Source organism: Chironomus tepperi, unplaced genomic scaffold, assembly GCF_022539635.2.
Source record: "Chironomus tepperi strain 1889 unplaced genomic scaffold, CSIRO-AGI_Ctep_v1 contig_373, whole genome shotgun sequence".
Lineage (NCBI taxonomy): Eukaryota > Metazoa > Arthropoda > Insecta > Diptera > Chironomidae > Chironomus > Chironomus tepperi.
Window position 1 is genome coordinate 289,938 of NW_027226495.1, and position 24,693 is coordinate 314,630.

A 24,693-nucleotide genomic window follows, 5' to 3' on the forward strand; every position below is an offset into this window, starting at 1 on the left:
ATAGAATTTCCATTTTGAACTTGGAAAGAATTCATTTAATCTACTTAGAGGTCATTTGTGATGTAATTATACTTAATTCTATTGTTATTGAGGAGATAGAGGAAATTCCAGAGAAAAGTTTATGTAATAAGCGAGAATTTGAATTATTGGTATTCAATAGCTTTATTTCTTTTCTTTTTTGGATATTTCTATTCATCTTTTCTATATTTGAATCATCTGAATCATCGCCCGAACAGCACAACGTGTTCATTGGGATGTCGCTTCTTAATTGTATTAACAGTAAGATGCAAAGTTGCTCTGACGACCAAGCATACTCAATTAAATGAGTAAACTCAACAAATTTGATTGAGCTTACTCATTTTTGTGAACGTCTTTATGAGCATCCTATTTTCTCGTTCGGAACGGCTGAATTTAATGTATTTTTGATCGCGAGAAATGCGGTTAGTCGTATTGTGCCACTCGGTTATCTTTATGACTCATTTTCTGACTTGCTTTGATTCTGTTCTTTAAAATTACTAATTCTTTTCTTTTTACAGCAATAAAGAATTCCAAATAGAATAAATCGGTTTATTGATCAAAAATTAGGCCTCAGGTCAAGTTTTTGCAAGGTGTCGGATTTTGTTTGGATCTAACAAGTCAGAGTCAGCTTCTTGCGGATAGACAAATTGTACGAGCTAGGTGACCAAAGAGTCGAATGAAAGTATATTGTTGTAATCCAATTGATAACTGATTAATTAACAATTGATAAATTATTCGCCAAAGAGCTTTTAAATGTCCTCAAAACCTCTTTATTAACACCATATGCATCCATATGCATCCATATGGCTACCAAAAAAAACTGGCTTACGCTTGGTGTTAGTAAGAGAATCTTTTGGAGCCTTAAAAGATCCGTGGTGGAAGTAAGTAAGAGTTGTGCTGACCCAGCACCGGATTTTGGATCGATTAACCAATTTGTGTCATTCAAAAATCAACAAAATGATACAATTGTAATTATTGGAAGAAACCAGCAGTATAAATGAGTAAGAGAATCAACATGAAATAGTTGAAAAAATATTTAAATTGGAACTACAATGTTGCTTATCGTGTCTATTTCATCAGACGTCTGCAAAAAAAATATTCAGTATTGCTGCAAGTCATTCAGGTGAAATGAAAAAGGAATAAGCAATGAAAATAAGCAATTAGATTGTCATTTGCAAAATGTTCCTTGGTGTCACCAACAGAGAAAGTTAGTGAGGAAGCATAGCGTGAAGCATGAAAAGGACAGAAATTTTATATTCGTTGATTACATTTCAATGATTATCACGTGGACATGATTAAAACGTGAACAAGGTGTTTTGGAGAAAAATGTGCCTGAAAAAGGTTGTGGAATGTTTTGCGTTGCGATTTTTTTATGTATTCTTTAGAACTTTTGGGGTTTTATTCAGACATAATGTCCTCTAAAGTATTTCACCGAATTTCCAAACCCGTCAAACCTTAAACAAGTGGAAATGATCTAATTTCATCGCATTTACGTTGGTCATTAACTTCATTATTTGTGATTCGACACAAGTTGTTCCTTAAGCAATTATCATCACATCCTCTAGCCAAAATGAATGGACTGTTGGACTGTCTAAATCCATAATAGTCAGTCAACATTTGACGACTTCTTGACAGAATATTGGACACGAAATTGTCTAAAGTTGCTGGTGATGTGTTGCCGATACCAAAGTGTTCTGTAAATCTGTAAAGCCTTTGCCATACTGGACTAGTTGCTGGATTCATGTTAGCTTCATTAAGGTTGTATGACCAGGATTCTTTTTCATTTACTTGCTATAAAAATTAAAATGATAATTTATAGCAAATTTCATATCAAGCAATACTCACAAAATGGACACGATCAACATGATAAACATTATAATTTGGACTTGTACCACTGCTTGGTGTTGTAGCACCACCAAGCCACCCAACATTAACTGGAATTCTATGCTGATCTCTTGCATAATAAATGATAAATTCATCCTGATGAGAATGTCCAAAGAATTGCCCGCCAATAATTCTATGGAATCTCTCAATGACTCTACGATACTCTCGTGACCACCAACGAGAACAACTTGATCCACTAGTACTCATATGAGTGACAACATGAACCAATTCTCCAGCTCTTTCAGCAGCCAAAAGTGTGTCATGGAACCATTGAAGTTGCTCTGCAATTTGATCTGTGCTGTACATCATCCAGAAGTTACCATTGTAGCAGTCATTGTTGTTAAGAGCTACAATACGAAGTCTTGAGTCTGGTGAAAGTGTTGTGTAGTATCCACCACGAAGAATTGTTGCCCGGGTCGATGCTGGAAGCCAGTGACTCCAAGCAGTTGCTAGAATATTTTTAAGTTAGGAATTTATCATTTTATCAGTGAATTTCATAGCTCACCAGCATGCTGATAAAGCCAATGAGTTGCTAAATGTGGTTCCGTAATGTGTGGTGGTGCAAATCTAGTAAGGATGATAATTTAAACTTGTAAGAACTTGATAAGATATTTAATTATACTCACTGATTTGTTGGATTTGCTAGAATTAAGATAAGAATTTTATGAGGAAAATCGGATACTCATTTTGCTATTTTTGTTTACCTTCATGATTGCCAAGGACAACAAAAACTGGCTTGTTGCCAAAAACAGTTCTGAGCATTCCATAGATTCTATCAAAAATTTGGATGTTTCCTTCTTGGGTGTCTCCCAAATACCTGAAAAATTTTATTATTTGCAGCAATATCTATTTAGAAACTCTTCAAAGCTCCTTACCATGATCTACATAGTCACCAGTAACGTAAACCATGTCAGCATCTGGATGTGCAGCATTCGCTGATCTCAATGTGTCTTCAACAGCTTGCCATGGTGAACCACATGATCTATAGTCACCCCATTGTCCAGCTCTATCTTCAGGATTTGGTGCTAATCCATTGGCTCTTCGACAGCAAATTGGATCACCACAGTTGGCGAATCCACCGACTAAATAGTTCTATTGGACATAAAATCAATAATAATGTAGGAAGTGGATTAAGTATGAACTTACAGGATCATAATGGATATCCGTAAAGTGAAGGATCTTCATTTCATTCGAGTTTCTTGGTGTGAAGACAGTTTTAGGTCCTGTAATCGGTAGACCAGGAGATACATTGATTGTAAAATCGAAAACTGGATCTGGATCTCCACATTCGGGTTGGAAAACGATTGAGCACATTTGATTTGCTGTCAATGAAGAGAACTATATCCTGCGGATCAAATCAACGTAAGATTTGGACAGGCAATAATTAACAATCACTTACCACATGCTTCCTAATAGCACCCTCACACACAATAATACTGTAAGTTGTTAGTTGTAAGCACAACGCAATAGAATCTTGAGTCAACTGCTCTCTATCTCTCTGTCCAGTACGATATTGATTCAACATCAATGCAAATGTTGTTCGACATGCAACACACGTCATTAGAGCTTCATCTGCATCCATATCGCTAACTTCATTGGTAGCGAATTCCTTTGGAATTTGCATCATTCTTAACATTCCTTCCAATGCTGGAGTTTGAATACCAGTTCTTGTAAAATTTGTATATTCGCTGATGAAGAGATCAACAAATGTGTCAATATGCTTCAGCATATTCTCGCGATTTTCAATTTCCTTCTCAGTTCGAACTTTGTATGCTGATGCACAGTACAAAGTGCAAAGCAGCAAGAATGCAAACTTTATAAATTTCTCCATTTTGTCCGATTTATTCACATCGAAAGTGAAAGACTGAATGAAATTTCTCAAGTCACTTAATTTCACTTTTATATCGAATAGCATGGATTAGGTGTCGAAAATATATTTTTTATCGGAAGGATCAAGTGCTTAAGGGTTGGATACAAATGGCGTGTGTCATAGATTGGACACAAAGTATTATTATCCTGGTCTTATACCTGAATAACAAAATGAGGAAAATTTCATGCTTTGTCATGAATAAGTTTCGAAATCAGCTGTCATGTAGCCTTCTAGGCACAATTGGATCTAGCTGTCTATATGATGGCGTATCGGCGTCCTAGCAGCAGCATTGTACCTTTCGGGACAGCTTCAAATTACTTACTTACTTTGCTGTTCGTACAGCTTAATTGTGATCCATGACCTTTGTCAGATGGTGCCTGAAACTGGCTCTATCGCTTGCTTTAGCTTGCCGACGATAGGTGCCTTATATACAGTGATTGAAACAGCTTTTTATTTTATGCCTGGATTATCCAACTCTATAGCTTTTATTAACAAAATTCAAATTTATTCAACAATTCGTCTACAAATTATGTAAGTGGAAATGATCTAATTTCATCGCATTTTCTAGTGTCACTAACTTCATTTGCCACAATTCGACACAAGCTGTGACGAAGACAGTTATCATCACATCCTCTAGCCAAAATAAATGGACTGTTGGACATTCTAAATCCATAATAGTCAGTCAACAATCGGCGACTTCTTGACAGAACATTTGACACGAAATTGTCTAAGCTTGCTGGTGATGTGTTGGGGATATTAAAGTGTTCTGTAAATCTGTAAAGCATTCGCCATACTGGACTTGTTGCTGGATTCATGTTAGCTTCGTTAAGGTTGTATGACCAGGACTCTTTCTCATTTACTTGCTGTAAATGTTACAAGATGCTTACTATTTTGAACCAGATTTATATCAAGCCATACTCACATAATGAACACGATCAACATAATAAACATTATAATTTGGGCTATGTCCACTGTGTGTTGTAATTGTACCTCCGACCCAACCAGCGTTAATCGCTACTGTATGCTGATCTCTAGCATAGAAAACGACAACGTCATCCTGATGAGAATGTCCAAAGAATTGTGCACCAATAATCCTGTGGAATCTCTCAATGACTCTACGATACTCTCTTGACCACCAACGAGAGCAGCTTGATCCACTGCTCATGTGTGTGACTACATGAACCATTTCTCCAGCTCTTTCAGCAGCCAAAAGTGTATCATGGAACCATTGAAGTTGCTCTGCAATTTGATCTGTGCTGTACATCATCCAGAAGTTCAAATTATAGCAATCATTGTTGTTTAATCCAATAATTCGGAGTCTTGAATCAGGAGAAAGTGTTGTGTAGTATCCACCACGAAGAATTGTTGCCCGAGTTGATGCTGGAAGCCAGTGACTCCAAGCCGTTGCTATAAAAACAAAAACAATGATGATTTTCATATCGTAAATTAATTAGATAGCTCACCAGCATGCTGATAAAGCCAATGAGTAGATAAGCTGGGATCTGTTATGTGTGGCGGTGCAAATCTGGAAAAAGTATAGTTTAAAGCACATGATAAGATAGTCAGGTATTGTTAAATACTCACTGATTTGTTGGATTTGCTGGAATTAAGATACACTAATTAGATCATGAAATAAATAAAAAATATTTTTGGCCCATACCTTCATGATTACCAAGGACGATAAAAACTGGCTTGTTGCCAAAAACAGTCCTGAACATTGCATAAAGTCTGTCAAATATTTGAGTATTTCCAGCTTGTGTTGTTTCCCAAATACCTGAAAATTTTTTGATTATTTGCAGCTATATCCACTAAAAACTCTATTAAGTTCCTTACCATGGTCCACATAGTCACCAGTGACATAAACCATGTCAGCATCTGGATGTTGAGCATGGGCAGAACGAATAGCATTTTCAACTGATTGCCATGGTGTTCCACAAGCTCTATAGTCACCCCATTGTCCAGCTCTATCTTCAGGATTTGGAGCTATACCATTGGCTCTGCGACAACAAATTGGATCTGCACAGTTGGCTTGTCCACCGACTAAATAGTTCTATTGGAAATAAAAATCAATGAAAATGCTTGAAAGGATTAGATACGAACTTACAGGATCATAATGGATATCCGTAAAGTGAAGGATCTTCATTTCGTTGGAGTTTCTTGGTGTGAAGACAGTTTTAGGTCCTGTAATCGGTAGACCAGGAGATACATTGATTGTAAAATCATATATTGGATCTGGATCTCCACAATCAGGTGCTAAAACGATTGAGCACATTTGATTTGCTGTCAATGATGGACGGCTGTCGACAATGAAGAGAATTATATCCTGTGGATCAAATTTACATAGATTTGGACAGACAATAGTTAACAATCACTTACTGCATACTTCCTCACAGCACCCTCACACACAATAATACTATAAGATGTAAGTTGTAAGCATAAAGTAATAGAATCTTGAGTCAACTGCTCTCTATCTCTCTGTCCTGTACGATATTGATTTAACATCAATGCAAAGGTGGATCGACATGCGACACATGTCATTATAGCTGCATCTGCATCCATATCACCAACTTCTTGAAATAAAAATTCTCTTGGGATTTGCATCATCTTCAGCATGCCTTCTAATTCTGGTGTTTTAATGCCTGTTATTGTGTAATTTGTGTATTCGCTGGCGAAAAGGTCAGCAAATGTGTCGACATGCTTCAACATATTGTCGCGGTTGGCAATTTCCTGTTCCGTACGAATTCTGTGTGCTGATGCACAGCACAGAGTACAAAGCAGCAAAATTCCTAGTTTTAATAATTTATCCATTTTGGTCCGACTTGTTTCCACCAAAAGAGAAAGACTGAATGAAATTTTGCAAGCTTTTGTTCCTTACTTTTATGTCAGTAAAGAGTTTTAAAATTAGAAATAGAAATAATGTTATCAAAATCCATCTATGATTGATAATGAAAGTAGCTTTATCATATTTTCATTAATTTTAGTGATAAAAGTTAAGCATGAACATCGCGTGCTATCGAATTTCTGAATGTGAATGATGATAAGACATTTTTAACATCGATGAATGTAAACAAACGTGACTTTAGGGTAAGAGGTGTATTTGGGGGAATTTGGGGACTTGATGCTGAACAATCTTTTATTTTTCGCGGCAAACCTTAGTGGTAAGTCTCGACCGGAACCCTACACGACATACACACTTCTGATGATGATGATTAGTTCCTATTGATCTACTATGAAGCAAAGGAATAAAATGACTTACAGGTTACTGTTCCTGGCTAAATTGACTACTTCTGCTGGTTTCTTGGGTTGTTGCTCTGCCTCCTTCTCTATGGTTGGACTCCAAGTGATTTTCTTCTACCAACACTCCTTTTGCCTTTTACTTACTTCCTTCGCTGGCCGTACAGATCAAATGTGATCCATGGCCTCTCCATGGTTGCCATTCACGTTCCATACAATGCCTTCTGTTGAACTCAGGAGTGGATATAACTCACTTTTGCGACGATCATTTTGAATATTCATGACTTTTTTAATTAATTTCATCATCCACCTTTTGAGAATTGAAACCTTCATCGGAATTAAAATGATATTCGATATTTCGTGAAAGTTTTTCTAATTTGCAAGAAGTATAAAGGTAAGAATCCGGCATGCTTAAGAGTCATTTCACGAAAGGATATTGAATTCGGGATAATAAATCATAATCCACAAAGAAAAGAAAAGTTTTTTCATCATTCCAGAAGTGTTTAAAGGTAGAGTAAGGAGTGTGTATTCAGGGGATTAGAGTTACAGGGCTATTCCATCTACAGGGTTGTAAGAGCAAATTCTCCACTTCTATGTTTTGGGAAAAATTCTTAAATTTGCCAGGGTTTTGGATATAAAATTCTCAAAATTCCTCTAAATTTTTACGATACGTACAAAAATGATAACCCAATCTCCGCTTCTTACTTCAAAACTTCTTCTGGCTACGCCCCCGACTAGCGACTTTTAAAATATTTCATTAAATCTGGAAAAGGTGGAGTATGCTTAATGGATGAGTGTTAATGAAAGGTACTTAAGCGCATTTGTAAAAGCTCTCAAATTTCTGCTACAATCTCTGTAAAACACTAGTACATATTTACTGGAACTATGTTTCGATTTTTAGCCTAGGTTATTACATAAGGCTTTTCATCTGCTTTTATCGCTGGCCACATCACAAAGCATGTACAAATGTTCTGTTTTGACATCTAATTGACACTCTCACATTCCTGTTCTACGCCATATAGCTTAAATCTACTGTGAGACACAAAATGGATAGGATGGAACCAAATTTACACCAGATAGCCCTTCCGGATAACTGGTTTATTGTGCCAAACTCTAGCAAGTTTGAAAGCACTGACTTACACGTTAAAGTTCAAAAATACAAAACCTAATAAGTCTCCTCTACTGCAGATTTTGTGGATGGCAAAAGATCGCGAGGAAGACTGAAGAATTCCTGGATTGGATGTGTTGAAAAGGACGCTAGAGTCCTTAATATCTCGAACTAGCAGAAGGTTTCGAAGGATAGAGCTGTCTATAGACATTCTCTATGCGCGGCAATGGACCCTCGTGCGCATCAACCAATGAATTAAGTAAGTAAGTATAATTTTCCAAAATTTCTAAATTTTAATCCCAAATATCCAACACAACCTGAATCAAATCTGCTCTAACTCTGAACAAATAAAAATCAATTTCAAGACAAAAAGCCTTCCAGACTCACAGCAAAGTTTCTAACCCAATAAAAATTCCAAGAAAAATCACTCGAAATCAAAAAGGAAACTTTTGGGCATCGAAGAATAAGAAAAAATTCATAACATGAAACACTTTTAGTCAATGATTTACTTCAATTTCCTCTTTTTTTTACTCACGCTAAGATATTTTACGGTACTATAGATACATTTCTACAATTCTCAAAGATGTGTAGCACGTAGTAGTTGAAAATCATTTTTTTTTCTCTCCATCTTCTATTTCTGCCTTCATTTCAACTTTTGCGATACATTAATTCATCACGTATTTCGTGCTACTTGAAAAGGAGGGGCTGATGTGCTAAGAGTCAGTGTACAGAATATAGAAATAGGATAGAAATAAAGCATAAATTGTCGATATTTCATATATATGTTTTGTCAGGGTTGGGGATGGTGTGAATTGATGGAGATTATTGGGAAGTACCCTGAGCGGTTTCTATCAGACTAAGAAATTGGTTTTAGGTACCATGTAAGCAAGTTCTTTGGCTGTAAAGTGTGAGCTTTGCAAATTTCACTTTTGGTCGTTAAACACAGTCAAAATCAATTTAATGTATTGTCATCAACAAAGCGACAACAAAGCGCCAAACGACAACATAGCTAGAAAACGACAACATAGCTAGAAAACGACAAGAAAGCGACAAAACGACAACAAAGCGACAAAACGACAAGAAAGCGACACAACGACAAGAAATCAACCAAACGACAACAAAGCGACACAACGACAAGAAAGCGACAAAACGCCAACAAAGCGACACAACGACCTCAAAGCGACAAAACGACAAGAAAGCGACACAACGACAAGAAAACAACAAAACGACAACAAAGCGACACAACGACAAGAAAGCGACAAAACGCCAACAAAGCGACAAAACGACAACATAGCGACAAAACGACAAGAAAGTGACAAAACGACAGGAAAGTGGCAAAATGCAACAAAGCGACACAACGACAACATAGCGACAAAACGACAAGAAAGTGACAAAACGACAGCAAAGCGACAAAACGACAACAAAGCGACAAAACGACAGCAAAGCGACAAAACAACAACATAGCGACAAAACGACAAGAAAGTGGCAAAACGCCAACAAAGCGACACAACGACAACAAAGTGACAAAACGACAACAAAGTGACAAAACGACAACAAAGCGACAAAACGACAAAAAAGCGACACAGCAACAAGAAAGCGACAAACCAACAAAACGACAACAAAGCGACAAAACGACAGCAAAGCGACAAAACAACAACATAGCGACAAAACGACAAGAAAGTGGCAAAACGCCAACAAAGCGACACAACGACAACAAAGTGACAAAACGACAACAAAGTGACAAAACGACAACAAAGCGACAAAACGACAAAAAAGCGACACAGCAACAAGAAAGCGACAAACCAACAAAACGACAACAAAGCGACAGAACGACCAGAAAGCGACAAAGCGACAAACCAACAAAACGACAACAAAGCGACAGAACGACCAGAAAGTGACAAAACGACAACAAAGCGACAAAACTAAAACAAAGCGACAAAACGACAAGGAAGCAACTGTTGTGCTGCTCAAGTTAAATCACATGAAACTCTTAAATCTACTATAAATTGATCAATTCTGACTTAAGCTGTATTTTCCTTGAAAACAAGCAATTGTCACAACCCTGTAGCTAGCTCAACTGTAGTGAAGTGTACAATATATTCTGTCAGGATATTGTGACTATAGAAAGAATATAATCTTTCACTTTCTACCTTTTTTATTGGAATTAATATGTATCTTGGAGAAAAATGAGGAAGTTTTAATAAATGTTGATAGAAGTGACAAAATTTAAGCACCAGAACGGCGCAACTGTCTGTCCTGAAATCGAAACTTCTTTAATCACCACAAACTTTCCAAATATTCAGCAGTAAATTCAATTCAAAATTCTCTTTATTCACTCCAAAATACCAAAATAACTCCTTACGATTTACATGACATATCACCTCTCTGTTCCGTCCCATATCCCAAATAACCCAACTGCTTCACCTGCTTCTCAAGTTCCTGTTTATTTGTCAATGATCGAAACAGTGATTTTTGCAATTCATCATATTGAAAATGAGGCGGAAATGGAAAATCTTCAAGTGAACACACGTGCACATTTCCTTCCTCATCACCAACGAGAAGTGAACGCCCGCATGGAGTAAATTTGATGATACTTATTTGACGATTTTCAAATGTACGCGTCGATGCTGGTTTTAAGTTTTTTCGTCTCAAGTCCCAAATTTGTACAGCATCATGTGTACAACTAGCGATTATTGTTGAATGTATTGGTGACCAGTATGCAGTATGAATGGCTGAAAATCCATCACATAGTTCAATAATTGGTTCAAAAATGTCTTCAATCCAGATTCGGATTGTCCAGTCACTGCCACATGTGAGGTAAATTTTTGGTGAAAATGGTGAAAAATGGATGGAATATACACCACTGTGGTGAACTTGCAAGACACTTAAATGCTGATGTGGGAAGTTAATTGAGCAGATATGAATGCATCCTTCGTCAGTTCCAACAAAATACATGTCAGTATTTAATGGATGCTTTTGAAGGCACAGAGCTTGTGGATGTCGATCAGCTTCAATAAAAGTTTTCTTATGTTCAACATGCAGTGCCTCAACAACACCTTCAATCTTGCTAGTCTCAACTGTCTGTATCCAACGAGATAAGGACCAGTAGCTATTTCATACTTCATGATTCGTCCATCCTGTGAGCCTGTAATGATAAATTCTTTGTCTTTAATTTGTATCCACTGGATCTGCCACACAGGCTCATAACCAGGCGATGATGTTCGTTCACTTTTTGCCACAACAATGTGATGCTCAACAGCTGCATTACTTTCATCCGATACATCGAGAATTTCAATTGTTCCATCAAACAAAGCAACAGCAAGTAGCTGTGGAGTTTGCTTGGAAAATTCAACAGCTGTGACAGGAGTTCTGTATCGATATCGACGCTCTGGATTCACTGGATTCTTAATGCTCCACAAGAGTACAGCACCGGATGTTCGGTTCTTACTTTCACGATAATAATAAGTTCCATATCCAACAGCAAGTAGATCACCATTTGTATGACACCAGCTCATGTCTACAACATCTTTACCCATCGTATCAACACATTTGTATGTCCACAATGTTTGCAGACGATAGAGATACTTAATATTCAAATCCAGTGGATTAGTATCAATCATGTTACGGAATCGTCTTTGTCGTTCACGAAAGACATTTCCAGCAAGTAGTCGTTGTAGAATCATGGATGAAAGATGAAAATTTTCATTTGTGTTAAGCACTTCGTCGATATTTTCACCTTCCCGACTGTATGTCGTCACTTCCATTTTACTATGCAACTCATCATCAAGTTGAATTTCTTTGTTCTTTTAGCCAAATCAGCATACGTGTCAAACATCTCAAAATTACTCACAAATGATTCCTGGTCTTGCTTCTTAATCCGTTCTGTATTTGCACTTCGTGACTTTACCAAAACATTTTCAGTTTGAACTTCAGCTTCGCATGTTCGTCGGTTCTTTCCAGGTCCTTTTGTTAGATATTCATATTCATAATTGTACTTTTCAACAGCTGCTGCTTCGTCGGTTCCTTTTGGGACTGTCAAGCTGATGTTTTCAAAAAGGACAATGTCGTCAGTTTCTGTAAGGGTTAATTTCATAAAATTCTTGGGATTTTGAGCAGATGGATGGGATCTGCGGTCTTCCTTGATGTGACGTAGAGTTGCTTCAACATCGAGGACTTCTGATGAGTCTGTACGGTCGGGTACCTAAGGTAGGAAATGGATTATATAGGTTAGGGAGGTATTTTGGTTCAGGAAATACTGCTGTCTAAACTTGGTAGTAAGCCACGAAAACCACCTGGCATGCGGTTCATGAGTACCCCGACACACAGTGTGGACAGCACTGCAGCAGAAGATTCAATAAATCACAACATGACTTACCTCAGCCGTAATATCATCCATATCCGGCAATATTTCCGATATTCTAGCTTCAATCAATGGCTCATTAAATGACGGAATTCTCGTTCTCACAAAATGATCAACTAATGTATCCCAAAGTGATTCTGTTCGTTGTCGTCTATCCTCTTCCGTATAACTCTCCTCAACATCTATTAAATCTGATTCCGTTAATGGATGAGGTGTTGCATTTCTACCATTGTGTCTAATCTAAAAATGTTTATTGTGTATAAACAACTGGACATTCGTGTTGCTATGCAATTGAGATTGGTAGCGATGGTAACTTACCACGATTTGTTTACGTAACTTGAGAACATTGTAAATATCTCGGTCGTAATAGGCGAGGTTCTTTTTTCGTGCATTTTGAATGATTGTTGGACGTGGTGGATGTTTATTCTTGCCTTGTTTGGTCAAGTCCTCTTGATATGTCTTTGAAGCGGGCTTTGTTTGATGTGGGCTGGAATGGGAGGTAAATGGGAATATTAAATGGGTTTAAGAAGGGTTAAGAATGTGTTGCTGGATGTTTAAAGTTTTTAGGGAATTATAAGGAACACTGTAGGGTTCAAAACACGTAAATCTGATGCTTGAATGGGACAGGCTGTGATCAGTCGACCATGTGTCAAGTTATAGCAGTGATGGGCAATTCGTGTGCCACGGATCACTAGTATGCCGCCCAAAAATTTTTGGAAATGCCATAAATCTTTTCAGGCTCAATTAAATCTCTTGTATTACTACCAAATGTAAGCCGTCTCCGCTTGGCGTCCATAAGGCTGCCTAATTTAAGCCGTTTCCACTTGGCGTCCATAAGGCTGCCTAATTTGAGCCGTTTCTTTTTGGTATTAGTAAATGAGATTAAAAGGAACCTTAAAAGCTTCGTAGTGGAGCCTTAAGTGCTCCTTGATGGAGCCTTAAGTGCTCCTTGGTGGAGCCTTAAGTGCTCCTTGATGGAGCCTTAAGTGCTCCTTGATGGAGCTTTAAATGCTCCTTGGTGGAACCTTAAAAGCTCCGTGGTGGAGCCTTCATCAATTTTGTCGCTCCGAACCGTATGCCATGATAGGTTTCGGTCGATTCTTACCAACAAAGTGTGCAGCAAAATAGTAAAAATTACCCACCACTTAGCAGTGGCGTAACTTGCCATGAAGTGCCAAGATTACAGTTAGGTCGATTAATCAGCGTTTGTTCCATCCAGGATCATTTATATGCACAAATATACCTTATAATCCACTTTTTTAATGCACTTTTCAATTCCGAACGTGAACTTGACCCATCTTCAATTGCCGGTCCACTTTCTATAGCCTTTTTCCATAGATTTGCCATTTTTTCAACAAAAAAAAATCCAATTTTCACAAAAAAAATTAATTAAAATTTTTCATATATCCCACAAGCATGCTTTGATCGATAATTTTCATCGCCAATTTTCTAAAAAAGACACAGAACTAAAAAATAAAAAAATTGAACATATATCACATATCGTGTACTATTAATCCTCTTATAAGCTTCTTTTTCGTTCATTTCAATGAGACCATAAATATTGTACGACCACTTCCTAACGTTCCTGTGAACGAGCATTATCCCTGAAAAAAAAAAAAAATCATGATGTAGATAAATGTTATGCATATACATGGATATGGTACAATCATACCATAAGTAAATGGGGATTTTCGATCATGTGAAGCATAAAATAACATTTTTTTGTTCATGCTTTTTTGGATGGAGCGTGCAGATAGAATTTTATCGATAATATCACTAGCTTGAAAACATATAAATTTTCCATGTGGCAAAATGCTAAAAGCTTCCTCATCACTCTTTCTATGAAACTTGAATGTGTGCTTTATGGTAGAGTTTATGATCAAGGGATGCTTAGTCGTTGGATGGGAAGGGGAACTATGGAAAGGTAGAGATGGTAGGAAAGGATAGGGAAGGATAAGGAAGAATAAGGAAGGATAAGGAAGGATAGGGAAGGATAGGGAAGGATAGGGAAGGATAGGGAAGGATAGGGAAGGATAGGGAAGGATAGGAAATGATAGGGAAGGATAGGGAAGGATAGGAAAGGATAGGGAAGGCAAGGAAGGTTGAGCAGATCCTAATTTGGAAGAATATCCAAAATTTTCCACCCCTTGGATCCACTTACATCCCAAACTACCATATCATAGCAATAATATACATCTCTTATCAATACAAAATCCACAAGAACTTAAGACATATTCGTAAGCTGAGAAAGAGTATGAAGGAAGTAGAAACAAGATATAAATAATAAGATTCTGTAAGGAACGTTACATTGCAATAATGATAATGAAAATAAGCTTTATTAAAATAGAGAACGGATGGAAAATTGGATTTATAATGAGTGAAGCATCTGTATAACTTAAGTGTAATATTGCTTGACTAAGTTTGTAATAAGACATTACAGCAATATTGGATTTTTTAACAAGCTGTCTTACTTTGAAATAATTTAATAAAATTATATAGAAATTCCATGAATTTATGACGATATTAATCATAAGCACATGCACTGCTGCCCCAAAATCTACCAAAAATTTATTTATTTCTTCCAACATATTTACTACAAATGAGTTCTTGAGTTTTCCATTAAAATATTTCCATAAATTATAAACATAATCCCTGCCATGTATATCATTCCTATCTAAATTACTTCACTCAATTTGAATAATAATTTAATACTGCTGTGAAGCTTTATTTACACATTTAAATCATTTGGAGTAATTGTTTAGTTTAGTTGTTTGTAACAGAATCGAGCTGTGTTTTGGATGTGTTATGCAGAGTCGAGTCGACCTTTTCCATACAGAATTCAAGTCAACTTAGTGCTTTTGAAAATTAAATTAATTTCCTAGCAATGATCCTAGCAATCCTACAACAAGGAAAAATAGTATAGCTGCGTCTCGGCAACTTACTTACTTACTTTACTTCCTAGGCGAAGGCGCACTGGGCCCATTGCCGCATTTAGAATTCGTCGGAAGCTGGATCTGTCTTTAGATTGCTTTTGCCAATTTCTAACTCCCAGCACTTTTGCATCATTGCTCACACAGCAATCCCATGAGCTTTTTGGTCTACCTCTCCTCGGCAACTAGTCAAGGCATTTTCCATAAAAATTTTGCTGCACACAGGTTATTCACCACTGTTTAAAGTTCTTAAAAGGCATGCTTTCAACAGCATGCTCTCTACAGCTTGCTCTACTTAAATGTACTGGCTGAACATGCTCGTTAGCTATATTCTTGGTATATTCTTAAGATCAAGCTCTTTGTTTGCTTAGGTCAGATTTTAAGCACTCATCGATCTAGTTCTACAGTTGGACATGTTGACTACATGCTGGCATTAACTTGCAAATTCACACTTTGCTGATTTTGTGCTCACTAAAATGTAAATAATACGGAAATGTCGAAATAAAAACTTTCATTTTCTAAAATAATAAAAACAGCAAAAGAGCATAAAAATGGCAACAGTTGAGTTCATTTGAAGTCTTTTCATCTCATATCTCTCTGTATCTGTGTTACTGCCGATGTTAAATCATTTTTAATTTCACTTTTTTCTTTCCTCTCCGCTTTATGTCATTTCCAATTTTCAATTACATGATATGCGTGTGAATTTATTCAAATGACTGCTCATGCCTTTGTTTTGTGTCTGTAGTCAAGTCATGAATAGACAACATTTGAGAACTTATTGTTTTGTTACTCAACAAAATTTGATTCCAATTTGATAAAAAATTAATTTTTATTGTCTTTCCCATTTCACTTATTTGCCATTAATTCTCTCGTACCCAATTGAGTGTGCAGTGGACACATTTGTGAAAATTGAACTAATCAATAGCAATAAACAGATTTTATAAAATTTCAATTTTTGTTGATGCTGTTTTGTTGGAATTAAAGCTATTTTTCAGAACACGGCACAAAAAAATCTGTGACTGACGTGGAAAAAACACGAGCACATGACCACCATATTTTTTATGTCCATTTCAATTAATGAATTTTTTAAAATTAAATGTCTACCAATGTCATTGATCTGATGCAATTTAAGTATATTGAAACATAAAGGTGGACACAATGGACACAAATATGAAAATTCAATTATTTAAATTAAAAAATATTTCCACAATTATTTCATACCACAATTCAATTAACTACCGCATGTGTTTTATTAAAAGAATTCAGTCAATCGATATTAATTTGAATTAATTAAGGTAATGCATTTATGCTGACATTTATATTATGTTGTACTAAAAAATTATCCCGTAGAATTTGATAATAATTTGGGTATGGAAAATTAGTACTAAAAAAACAATCCGAATGGGATAATATTTTGGGTATGGGAAATTGGTACTAAAAAATTATCCCGTAGAATGGGATAATAATTTGGGTATGGAAAATTTGTACTAAAAAATTATCCCGTAGAATGGGATAATAATTTGGGTATGAAAAATTGGTACTAAAAATTTATCCCGTACAATGGAATAATAATTTGGGTATGAAAAATTCGTACTAAAAAATTATCCCGTAGAATGAGATAATAATTTGGGTATGGAAAATTAGTACTAAAAACTTATCCCGTAGAATGGGATAATAATTTGGGTATGGAAAATTAGTACTAAAAACTTATCCCGTAGAATGGGATAATAATTTGGGTACAGAAATTTAGTACTAAAAAATTATCCCGAAGAATGGGATAATAATTTGGGTATGGATAATTCGTACTAAAAAATTATCCTGTAGAATGGGATAATAATTTGGGTATGGAAAATTAGTACTAAAAAATTATCCCGTAGAATGGGATAATAATTTGGGTATGGAAGATTTGTACTAAAAAATTATCCCGTAGAATGGGATAATAATTTGGGTATGAAAATTGGTACTAAAAAATTATGCCGTAGAATGGGATAATAATTTGGGTTTGGAAAATTGTACTTAAAAAATTATCCCGTAGAATGGGATAATAATTTGGGTATGGAAAATTTGTACGAAAAAATTATCCCGTAGAATGGGATAATAATTTAGTATGGAAAATTTGTACTAAAAATCGTTAAATCACGTTATCAATTACATGACGATAATCACAGCAATAATGATGCTTAAGGGATTTAACGCTCTAAGTACTAAAAAGCACAGTTTCGCTTTGTTCTTTAAGTGTCTGAAAGTTGTTCACGTTGACTTCTCATAAATTAGCATGATTATTATCACAATTTATTTTGTTTCACATCAGCAAAGCTAGAAAAAGTTTTAAATTTATGTTTTTAAGGAAAAAGTTTTTTTTTATGTGACATTTTTCATTATTTTTGATTTATTTAAAATTGCGGTGAATAAATGATGATGGTAAGTACTTGTGTGGACATTTTGATGCTGAGTTGTGGGTTTGAATTTGATGGATTGTTCAATTAGTTGTAGATTGGTTACTATAGAATGGAATAGAATTGTATGTTGGGCTTGGTTATTGCAAAGTAACATTTTAATTACTGATATGTTGCTCTCTTATGGTTTCTACAGTATAAACAGGATTGAATTCCATTCGAATTTCATCTTAAATCAGTCAGAATTTTATTTCAATCTGTCAGAAATAATTTTTTTAATCATTTAATTACACTATAATTCGTAAAGAATTCATATAAAAATTCATCAAAAATTTGTCAGAATTTTATTCAAATCCGTCAGAATTCCATCAGAAATCCATTAGAAATTCGGTATAGCACATTCGGTGAACAATATGTAGGAATCTAGTCGACAAAAGTAACAGTTAGCAAAAGCCAGTGGAGAAATGTCAGGTAACAATCATAGGGCAATCGTCATAATCACATCAGAACCCCTGATGACATTTTGATCTGATTATCCTTTGATGGCATTATTCCTGGTAGCCTACAAAAAAAATACAAGTAAGAATTATTACTGTCTAGCCTTGAATCCATAATCACCGAGTTGATATTACAATGCCCCTAACAGCCAAAAAGTATGCTTTTAGACCACCACAGTACTAAAAGCGGACTCTTTGTCTGTTAGGGATAATTGGGTACCAAAATATTAAACCAGTCCATCACAAAACAACGTACGACTCACTGAGTTGAATGAATTTTGAATTATAAAAACAATTTCTTACTGCATCATGTCTTCGTCTAGCACAAAAAAACATGATTACTCAAAGGGGTTCATTCACACATTGCGTCATGCTCTTTAATTTTGCGACGCATGAAACAATGAGAATGAGATTTTGTTGTAGAAATGAGGAAAAACTGTCAAAAAGTCAGTGTTTCTTGTTACGTCATAAAGGAACAACCCCAAAGTTCATGACTTCTTCCTGTGCACAAACACAAAAAATATATGTATTTTTAATCAAATATGACCATAAAGAATTGCTTATCGCTTTCACACCCTTTTGCCTCTTCTAAATTTTTGATTGTGCCAGAAAAGTCAGCAAAAGAAGCAGCAAAAAAAGTTCTCTGAGCTTCCCAACTCTGATATCAATAAAAAAAATTGAATTATCTTTTTATAGCTATGCCATTTTTTATGACTTTCCTATCTATTCTTCTCTTTAACCCAAAGTCATTTTTGATATCATCCCTACTTTTTTATACACATATCATATAATTTTTTGTGTACTCATCCATTCTCGTAGACTTGGAAGCATCTCATCATTCAGAGGAAAAAAATGTTTATGAATGAAAGGATTTTTTTATGGATGAGAAAAAATTATGTTTTTTTGGACTTCCTTTTATTGACGAATTCAAGGAATATGAAGACTCATTGAAATTTATTAAAAACTTATGAGATGAATGACGATAGAGGAAACATTTATGGTTTTAGTGATATTAAATTAATTAATTGAAGATTGTAGTTTTGGAAGAGAAATAACTTGAAAATTCATCTGCATTCAGCCGTATTTATGAATTTGCAAGCATGTTCCACTTCCTTAAAGTTTTGACGAGGTTTGTTTGAGCTTTTTATGCGCTGTGCTTTGATAGGCGTAGGATAGCGTAGGACTATTATGAAGGAATGCCAATTAGAATTCAAAACTGAGAATTTTTACTAGATTTGTGATACAGCCAGCAGCAGAGTTAGATGAAAAGCATTTTAGAGCTACCTAAGCTACATGTCGGAGCATGGTTCAAGTAAGTAAGTTGTGCTTTGATATCTTTGATAGTTTTTGTTACAATTTTAGATTTTCTGATAGAATTTGACTTTAAAACTCAATGATCTTATCTTGTCCAGTATTTGAATCAAACTTATGTTTTTGTGATCTATCGTTCTTGTGATTGTTTTCTTACTCTGTGCCATCAATGATCATTTTTTGGATACCTTGCCCAAGGAAGGAATACTAAGAAATGGATATTAAGGAAAAGGCTGGGAACCCGCACTATGCAGCATAATTTTGTCCCAAGACTAGATCAGCTAATACAGCATCGCGTGCTTAGAATAGAATAGAATATAATGTTGGGTTCGCTTATAGCAACAGCACTGCAATCGATGATCTGTTGTACCATCCCAAATCCTCTACAAAATGCCTATGTCCTTGATGAAGCCAATAATGTCCAAATAGCGTTGTTTTGTTTTGTGTCCAAATCGCGTGCTTTTCGAGATTATACTCAAAATCCCGGACATGGATACCGCTTGAAAAATCCATATGCTTTGGATGTCCATGTTCGGTATCCATTCCTGGCTCAATTTTTTTTTTCTACTCTAATTCAGCGATTCTTATCTTATCCCAAAACAAAATGTAAGAACTTCAAGCATATCGGATCCCTCAACGAGATTACTTCCCATTTATCAGCAATTCTCCCAAAAATTCTTCAAATTTCTTCTATCGATTCAAATCTAATTTCTCATCTTCATCCTCGTCCAAACTATCAATTACATTAAACAGCCTTTTACCTCAAGAAAATTTTTTTTGTATTGCCCGTAATTTTTCATCCTATATTGTATCTATTGATGAAATAAACTACAGGTCATTAATAATCATTTTTTACTCCTTAAATCCATTTCATTTTTCCTTTAATAGACATCAATTTATATTCACATTTACTTAGGTCAAGGAATGAGAAAAAATTTCATTCTTCTTGATACAATCCCGAGGGACACAGATGAAGAAGGATTCGAGCATGAAGTTTTTGATGCTCTGCTTTGATATCAATTGGAAGACACGTGAATTTTGCGTCCAAATGACTGTCAAAGGGTGATAAAGCAGTAGAGAAGCCTTAAAATCGCCACGGCAGAGCCTTCTCAATTTATGTCACTCGGTATTCAAGCACTTTTTTCCTCTACTTTAGTGGCTTTTCCATTTCCTATTTCATGGATTGAAGTCTTGCGCTTTGTGAGCAGACTTTAACTGTATCAATAAATTACATTTTCAAATAATGATCGAAACGTGTTAAAGGAGATAGTTTTGAGATAGGAATGGCATATTTTTACGTTTATTGAATGAATAACTCATATTTTTGATGTAAATGGGTCAATTGGATGAATTGAAGATTTGTAAGGGAAATGTGACGAATTGTGAATTGGAAAATGTGATGGAATTCTGAGTAGCACAACATAGTTGCTAGGATGTGTTGTGTATTTGTGTGTAAATCAACATGGAATGGCTATTTTTGGTCCATTTTGTCGCTGCGAAATGAAACGTTCTTCACCATGTCTCGTGCAAATGATGCAATACCGAATACTTCAACGTGTTTGCCAAGCTACCGGTACTTACTTACTTTGCTGGCCTAATAGATCAGCTGTGATCCATGGCCTCCTTCAGTTGACGTCTAATACTAGGTATATCGTCAATTACCTATACCAAGTGCTAGTCCACCGGTCCGTCGTCGTATTAATCGCATATGACGCGAAGTTGCTCTGACAAAAATTCGGTTCGTCTCGTTGTGTTGCTCAAGAATTGTATAATACCCCAACAGATCTTATACTGAATGAGTATGCTCACGAATCCGCTCATTTAGGTAAATATGCTCAATCACAGTTAGGGATATTGTTGGGATCTAGTCTCAATATAGCCACGGTTTAGAGTAGGCATTGATAATGGCACCAAAAATACATGATTCTCCATTTTCTAGAGTTTTCAACCATTTAATAAACCAAACCATTAATTTCCCACAAATCTTAATGCTCAACCAAAAAAACAGACAAAATTTCCCCATAAATAAAACTCATATGACATCCTCGACAAACCAGTTTCTCAATTTAACTTATTATTATTTTGATTACTTGTTATCATAACAAGAATCAACACGAGAATTCTCAATTTATTTTCATTTTTGCCTCATCTCCAATTCGAGAGCTTTTTTTTTCATCTCTTCCCTATGCTGTTACATTGTTATATTCAACAGCATCTACAATCTATAAATCATTTTATTTTCGATCTCATCTTATCGCTGATAAGTATATGGAATTAGAAATGAGATAGACATTCTAAAAAAAGCACACAAAATGATAAAATGACTTAGCTGTTGTAATGCATAAAATGAGAAGATGAGAAACAAGCCATTTGATTATCATTCAAAATCATGCTTTCTGGATTAACAAGCAGATAGGAATAACAATTGGAAAAGTATGCAAAATTATTTTTTTTGTGGGATTTTTAATGATATTCTGTTTGTTTGGCTGAATTTTTTGGGGATTTTTACGGAGGTTTTGGCATGATGTCTGGTAGTTTAGACGACAAGTTCCTGAACATTTGCGAAATGCAGTTTCTATATTAATATTGCTGATAATTCTAGGGTTCGTCCAAAACTACAGGGCTGCAGACAAAAAAGAGGACAGTCTGCAGCCTTAAGCGAACTGTAAGGTACATCCTGAATGCCCATCTAAAATAAAGGAAAAGCAGGGTTGCGGTTCTTGGTTGAACTCTAAAAAATTCATAATAATCTTAAAAATTTAACTGAATGTGAAAACGATTGCAAATCCATGAAGCACATTGTAATTCTCAAGGTACCTCTATACCGCTATGTTGACGGAAAGACGTCCAAAAAACACAAATCGGCTACTTACTTATCAAAACCATGCTCCGACTTGTTGCCAAGGTAGGGTAACCAGTGGATTTTTGCAAAAAATCGGGACATTTGGAGGCTTTATCGGGACACAGCAGCAAAGTAGAAAAATATATCAGCGTCCCGGTAAAAATACAGCAGATGGACGCCCTGTGCTTAGGTTATATGCCTGATTCTATTGCTGGTCACATCACAAAGCAGCACAAATCGATTAATTGATCCGATCCCAATCCAGTCTGACTCTGACATGGTGTCTAATTTAGTTTAAATCGGGTACCATACCTCTGACTGTGCCATCAATCTGAATAACACAAGTTGATTAAACGATCCACAATTTGGTACTAGACAGGCATGACTCTCACTTGGTTCCGAATTCAATTTTGATATAGCACCATTCCAGAATCACGTCGGTCTAGTTCTGGATTTTATATCAATCAGCCGACGTGAGCTATTCGGGAATATACACACCCTGGCTATTGCCAATTTTTAGGCGATAAATGAAAAATGCGCTCTTACCATCCGTAAACCTACCCACATCAATTCCTAATTTTCTTCAAGTGTTTAAAGCACAGTTCCTTCATTACGAATAATTCAAAGATTTTTCACTTACTCTACTCATTCCTTTATTTTTTGTCAAGTCATTCATTCACTCATGTCAGCTTACTTATTTACATCCCACTGTTTCTCATTTTACTCAGTCTCTATGTATTTCCTTAAATTTGCAATTCAATGTGTTTACACATAATGATTTAATGATTATTTATGCTATCATCGTGATTTATTGAATTCTTCTTCATCGTCTCACATCCATTTTGATTATTCGATGATGCTTTTGTGTGCTTTTTGTAGATAAATTGCAAAATGAGATTTAGATTGATAAAATTGTATCTGCATATCAATTAGATGCTTGCTTCATCGTGGTTGTGTGATGTTGATGAGGTTCAAATGACAAATAGACGATCTGTGAATGATGAGGTTGAAGTTAATTTGATTAGAAATTTTTCGGGAATATTGGAATTGAGTGTGCTTGAGCTGATTGATTGGAATTTTGATGCTTTTGAAGAGATGTTTTTGAAATTTTGTCAACTGTCGTCAGGTATGAAATTCAGTGGAATTCAGGATGATGCAAAATGTACCGGAAAACTCATGATTACGATATGGAATAGTGCACTTTGGTATTGCCTGAATAGTTCAAATCACTTTGTGGATGGCAAAAGATCGCGAGGAAGACCAAAGAATTCCTGGATTGGATGTGTTGAAAAGGACGCTAGAGTCCTTAATATTCCGAACTGGCAGAAGGTATCGAAGGATAGAGCCGTCTTCAGACATTCCCTACGCGCGTCAATGGGCTCTCATGCGCCCCATCCAAGGAAGTAAGTAAGTTAAAATCAAGGATGGATTCAGGTGTTGTGTATCAAATTAATTTGAGTGTCAGTTGATTAATCGGTTAATTGATTCAAAATCTGGTATCAGTCTGGTGTGGTTCTGGATCAAAATTGAATCCGTAGACAAGTGAGAGTCACGTCAGCCTGATACCGAATTTTGAATCATTGGACCGATTTGTGTTATACGGAATGGTTATTAAACTACCATGTTCCTATGTAGTGTTTAGGTTGAAAATTGTCGTTTTTGTTGTGTCTTCGTTGTAAGTCCAGTCATGTGATGCTGTAAACCTTCAGTCAAACTGCTTTAGAAAGGCTTTTACTTTATTCTTTAATGTTCTTATCCAACCACATTGCTCGGTCGTCAGCGGTGAATTTAGCGATATCAGTGAATATCACGAGAAGGCATAAACTTGACACTTGGTCAGCTTCGGAATCAGACTTCGTCAATTCCCAAGATTGGCAATTGTAAAGCGATAAGTCCAACAATGAAGACAGCTTCAACCGTTATCTATTCCAGACTACACATCGCAACTGATCTGTTTGACCAACGAAGATTATTCTATTTTATTAATACCAAGTATGCAGCTTAACAACCAACTGATGAAATTATTAACTCAAATTTCATTTACATTTTAAGCATCGTACTCAAAAGTTCTTGAAAGTCAAACTCGATTTTTTAATTAAAAACTTATTTTTCCATCCTTCACTGCCAACTCTTGATCTCATTAAGTATTTTTTATTAAGGCACACGAAATTATAAAATTTATTGCAAAGGTGAACCATGTGAAGTGATTTAAAAATAAAGGAACTACAATGTATGCAGTACAG

General features: G+C 35.7%; 4 protein-coding genes across 6 annotated transcripts; 1 reads left to right on the forward strand and 3 right to left on the reverse strand.

Annotated features, from left to right (window-relative positions):
- Positions 1 to 1,431: 1,431 nt before the first annotated feature.
- On the reverse strand, positions 1,432 to 6,626 carry LOC139095680 (sphingomyelin phosphodiesterase-like). 3 transcript variants are annotated; one of them, XM_070647119.1, is made up of 8 exons: positions 6,149 to 6,626; positions 5,877 to 6,095; positions 5,606 to 5,822; positions 5,433 to 5,546; positions 5,357 to 5,372; positions 5,236 to 5,297; positions 1,864 to 2,351; positions 1,432 to 1,809 (listed from the first exon to the last, which is right to left on the reverse strand). In XM_070647119.1, exons 1-8 carry the CDS (start codon positions 6,578 to 6,580, stop codon positions 1,474 to 1,476), a joined length of 1,884 nt encoding a protein of 627 aa, XP_070503220.1. In that variant the 5' UTR covers positions 6,581 to 6,626; the 3' UTR covers positions 1,432 to 1,473. The 3 variants fall into 3 exon arrangements, with proteins under 3 accessions (XP_070503220.1, XP_070503222.1, XP_070503221.1); XM_070647121.1 differs by lacking the exon at positions 1,864 to 2,351 and adding an exon at positions 4,695 to 5,179 and having other exon boundaries at positions 1,437 to 1,809; positions 6,149 to 6,624; XM_070647120.1 differs by lacking the exons at positions 1,432 to 1,809; positions 1,864 to 2,351 and adding exons at positions 4,220 to 4,635; positions 4,695 to 5,179 and having other exon boundaries at positions 6,149 to 6,621.
- On the reverse strand, positions 2,781 to 3,744 carry LOC139095683 (uncharacterized). Its single transcript, XM_070647125.1, has 2 exons — positions 3,302 to 3,744; positions 2,781 to 3,240 (listed from the first exon to the last, which is right to left on the reverse strand). Exons 1-2 carry the CDS (start codon positions 3,731 to 3,733, stop codon positions 3,010 to 3,012), a joined length of 663 nt encoding a protein of 220 aa, XP_070503226.1. The 5' UTR covers positions 3,734 to 3,744; the 3' UTR covers positions 2,781 to 3,009.
- Positions 6,627 to 7,796: 1,170 nt separating the features above from the next.
- On the forward strand, positions 7,797 to 10,012 carry LOC139095691 (salivary glue protein Sgs-3-like). Its single transcript, XM_070647132.1, has 2 exons — positions 7,797 to 7,813; positions 9,517 to 10,012. Exons 1-2 carry the CDS (start codon positions 7,797 to 7,799, stop codon positions 10,010 to 10,012), a joined length of 513 nt encoding a protein of 170 aa, XP_070503233.1.
- A 460-nt stretch (positions 10,013 to 10,472) lies between these two features.
- Positions 10,473 to 13,821, reverse strand: LOC139095692 (dynein axonemal intermediate chain 4-like). The gene is made up of 6 exons (XM_070647135.1): positions 13,718 to 13,821; positions 12,793 to 12,961; positions 12,490 to 12,714; positions 11,965 to 12,315; positions 11,312 to 11,917; positions 10,473 to 11,195 (listed from the first exon to the last, which is right to left on the reverse strand). Exons 1-6 carry the CDS (start codon positions 13,819 to 13,821, stop codon positions 10,473 to 10,475), a joined length of 2,178 nt encoding a protein of 725 aa, XP_070503236.1.
- Positions 13,822 to 24,693: the final 10,872 nt, after the last annotated feature.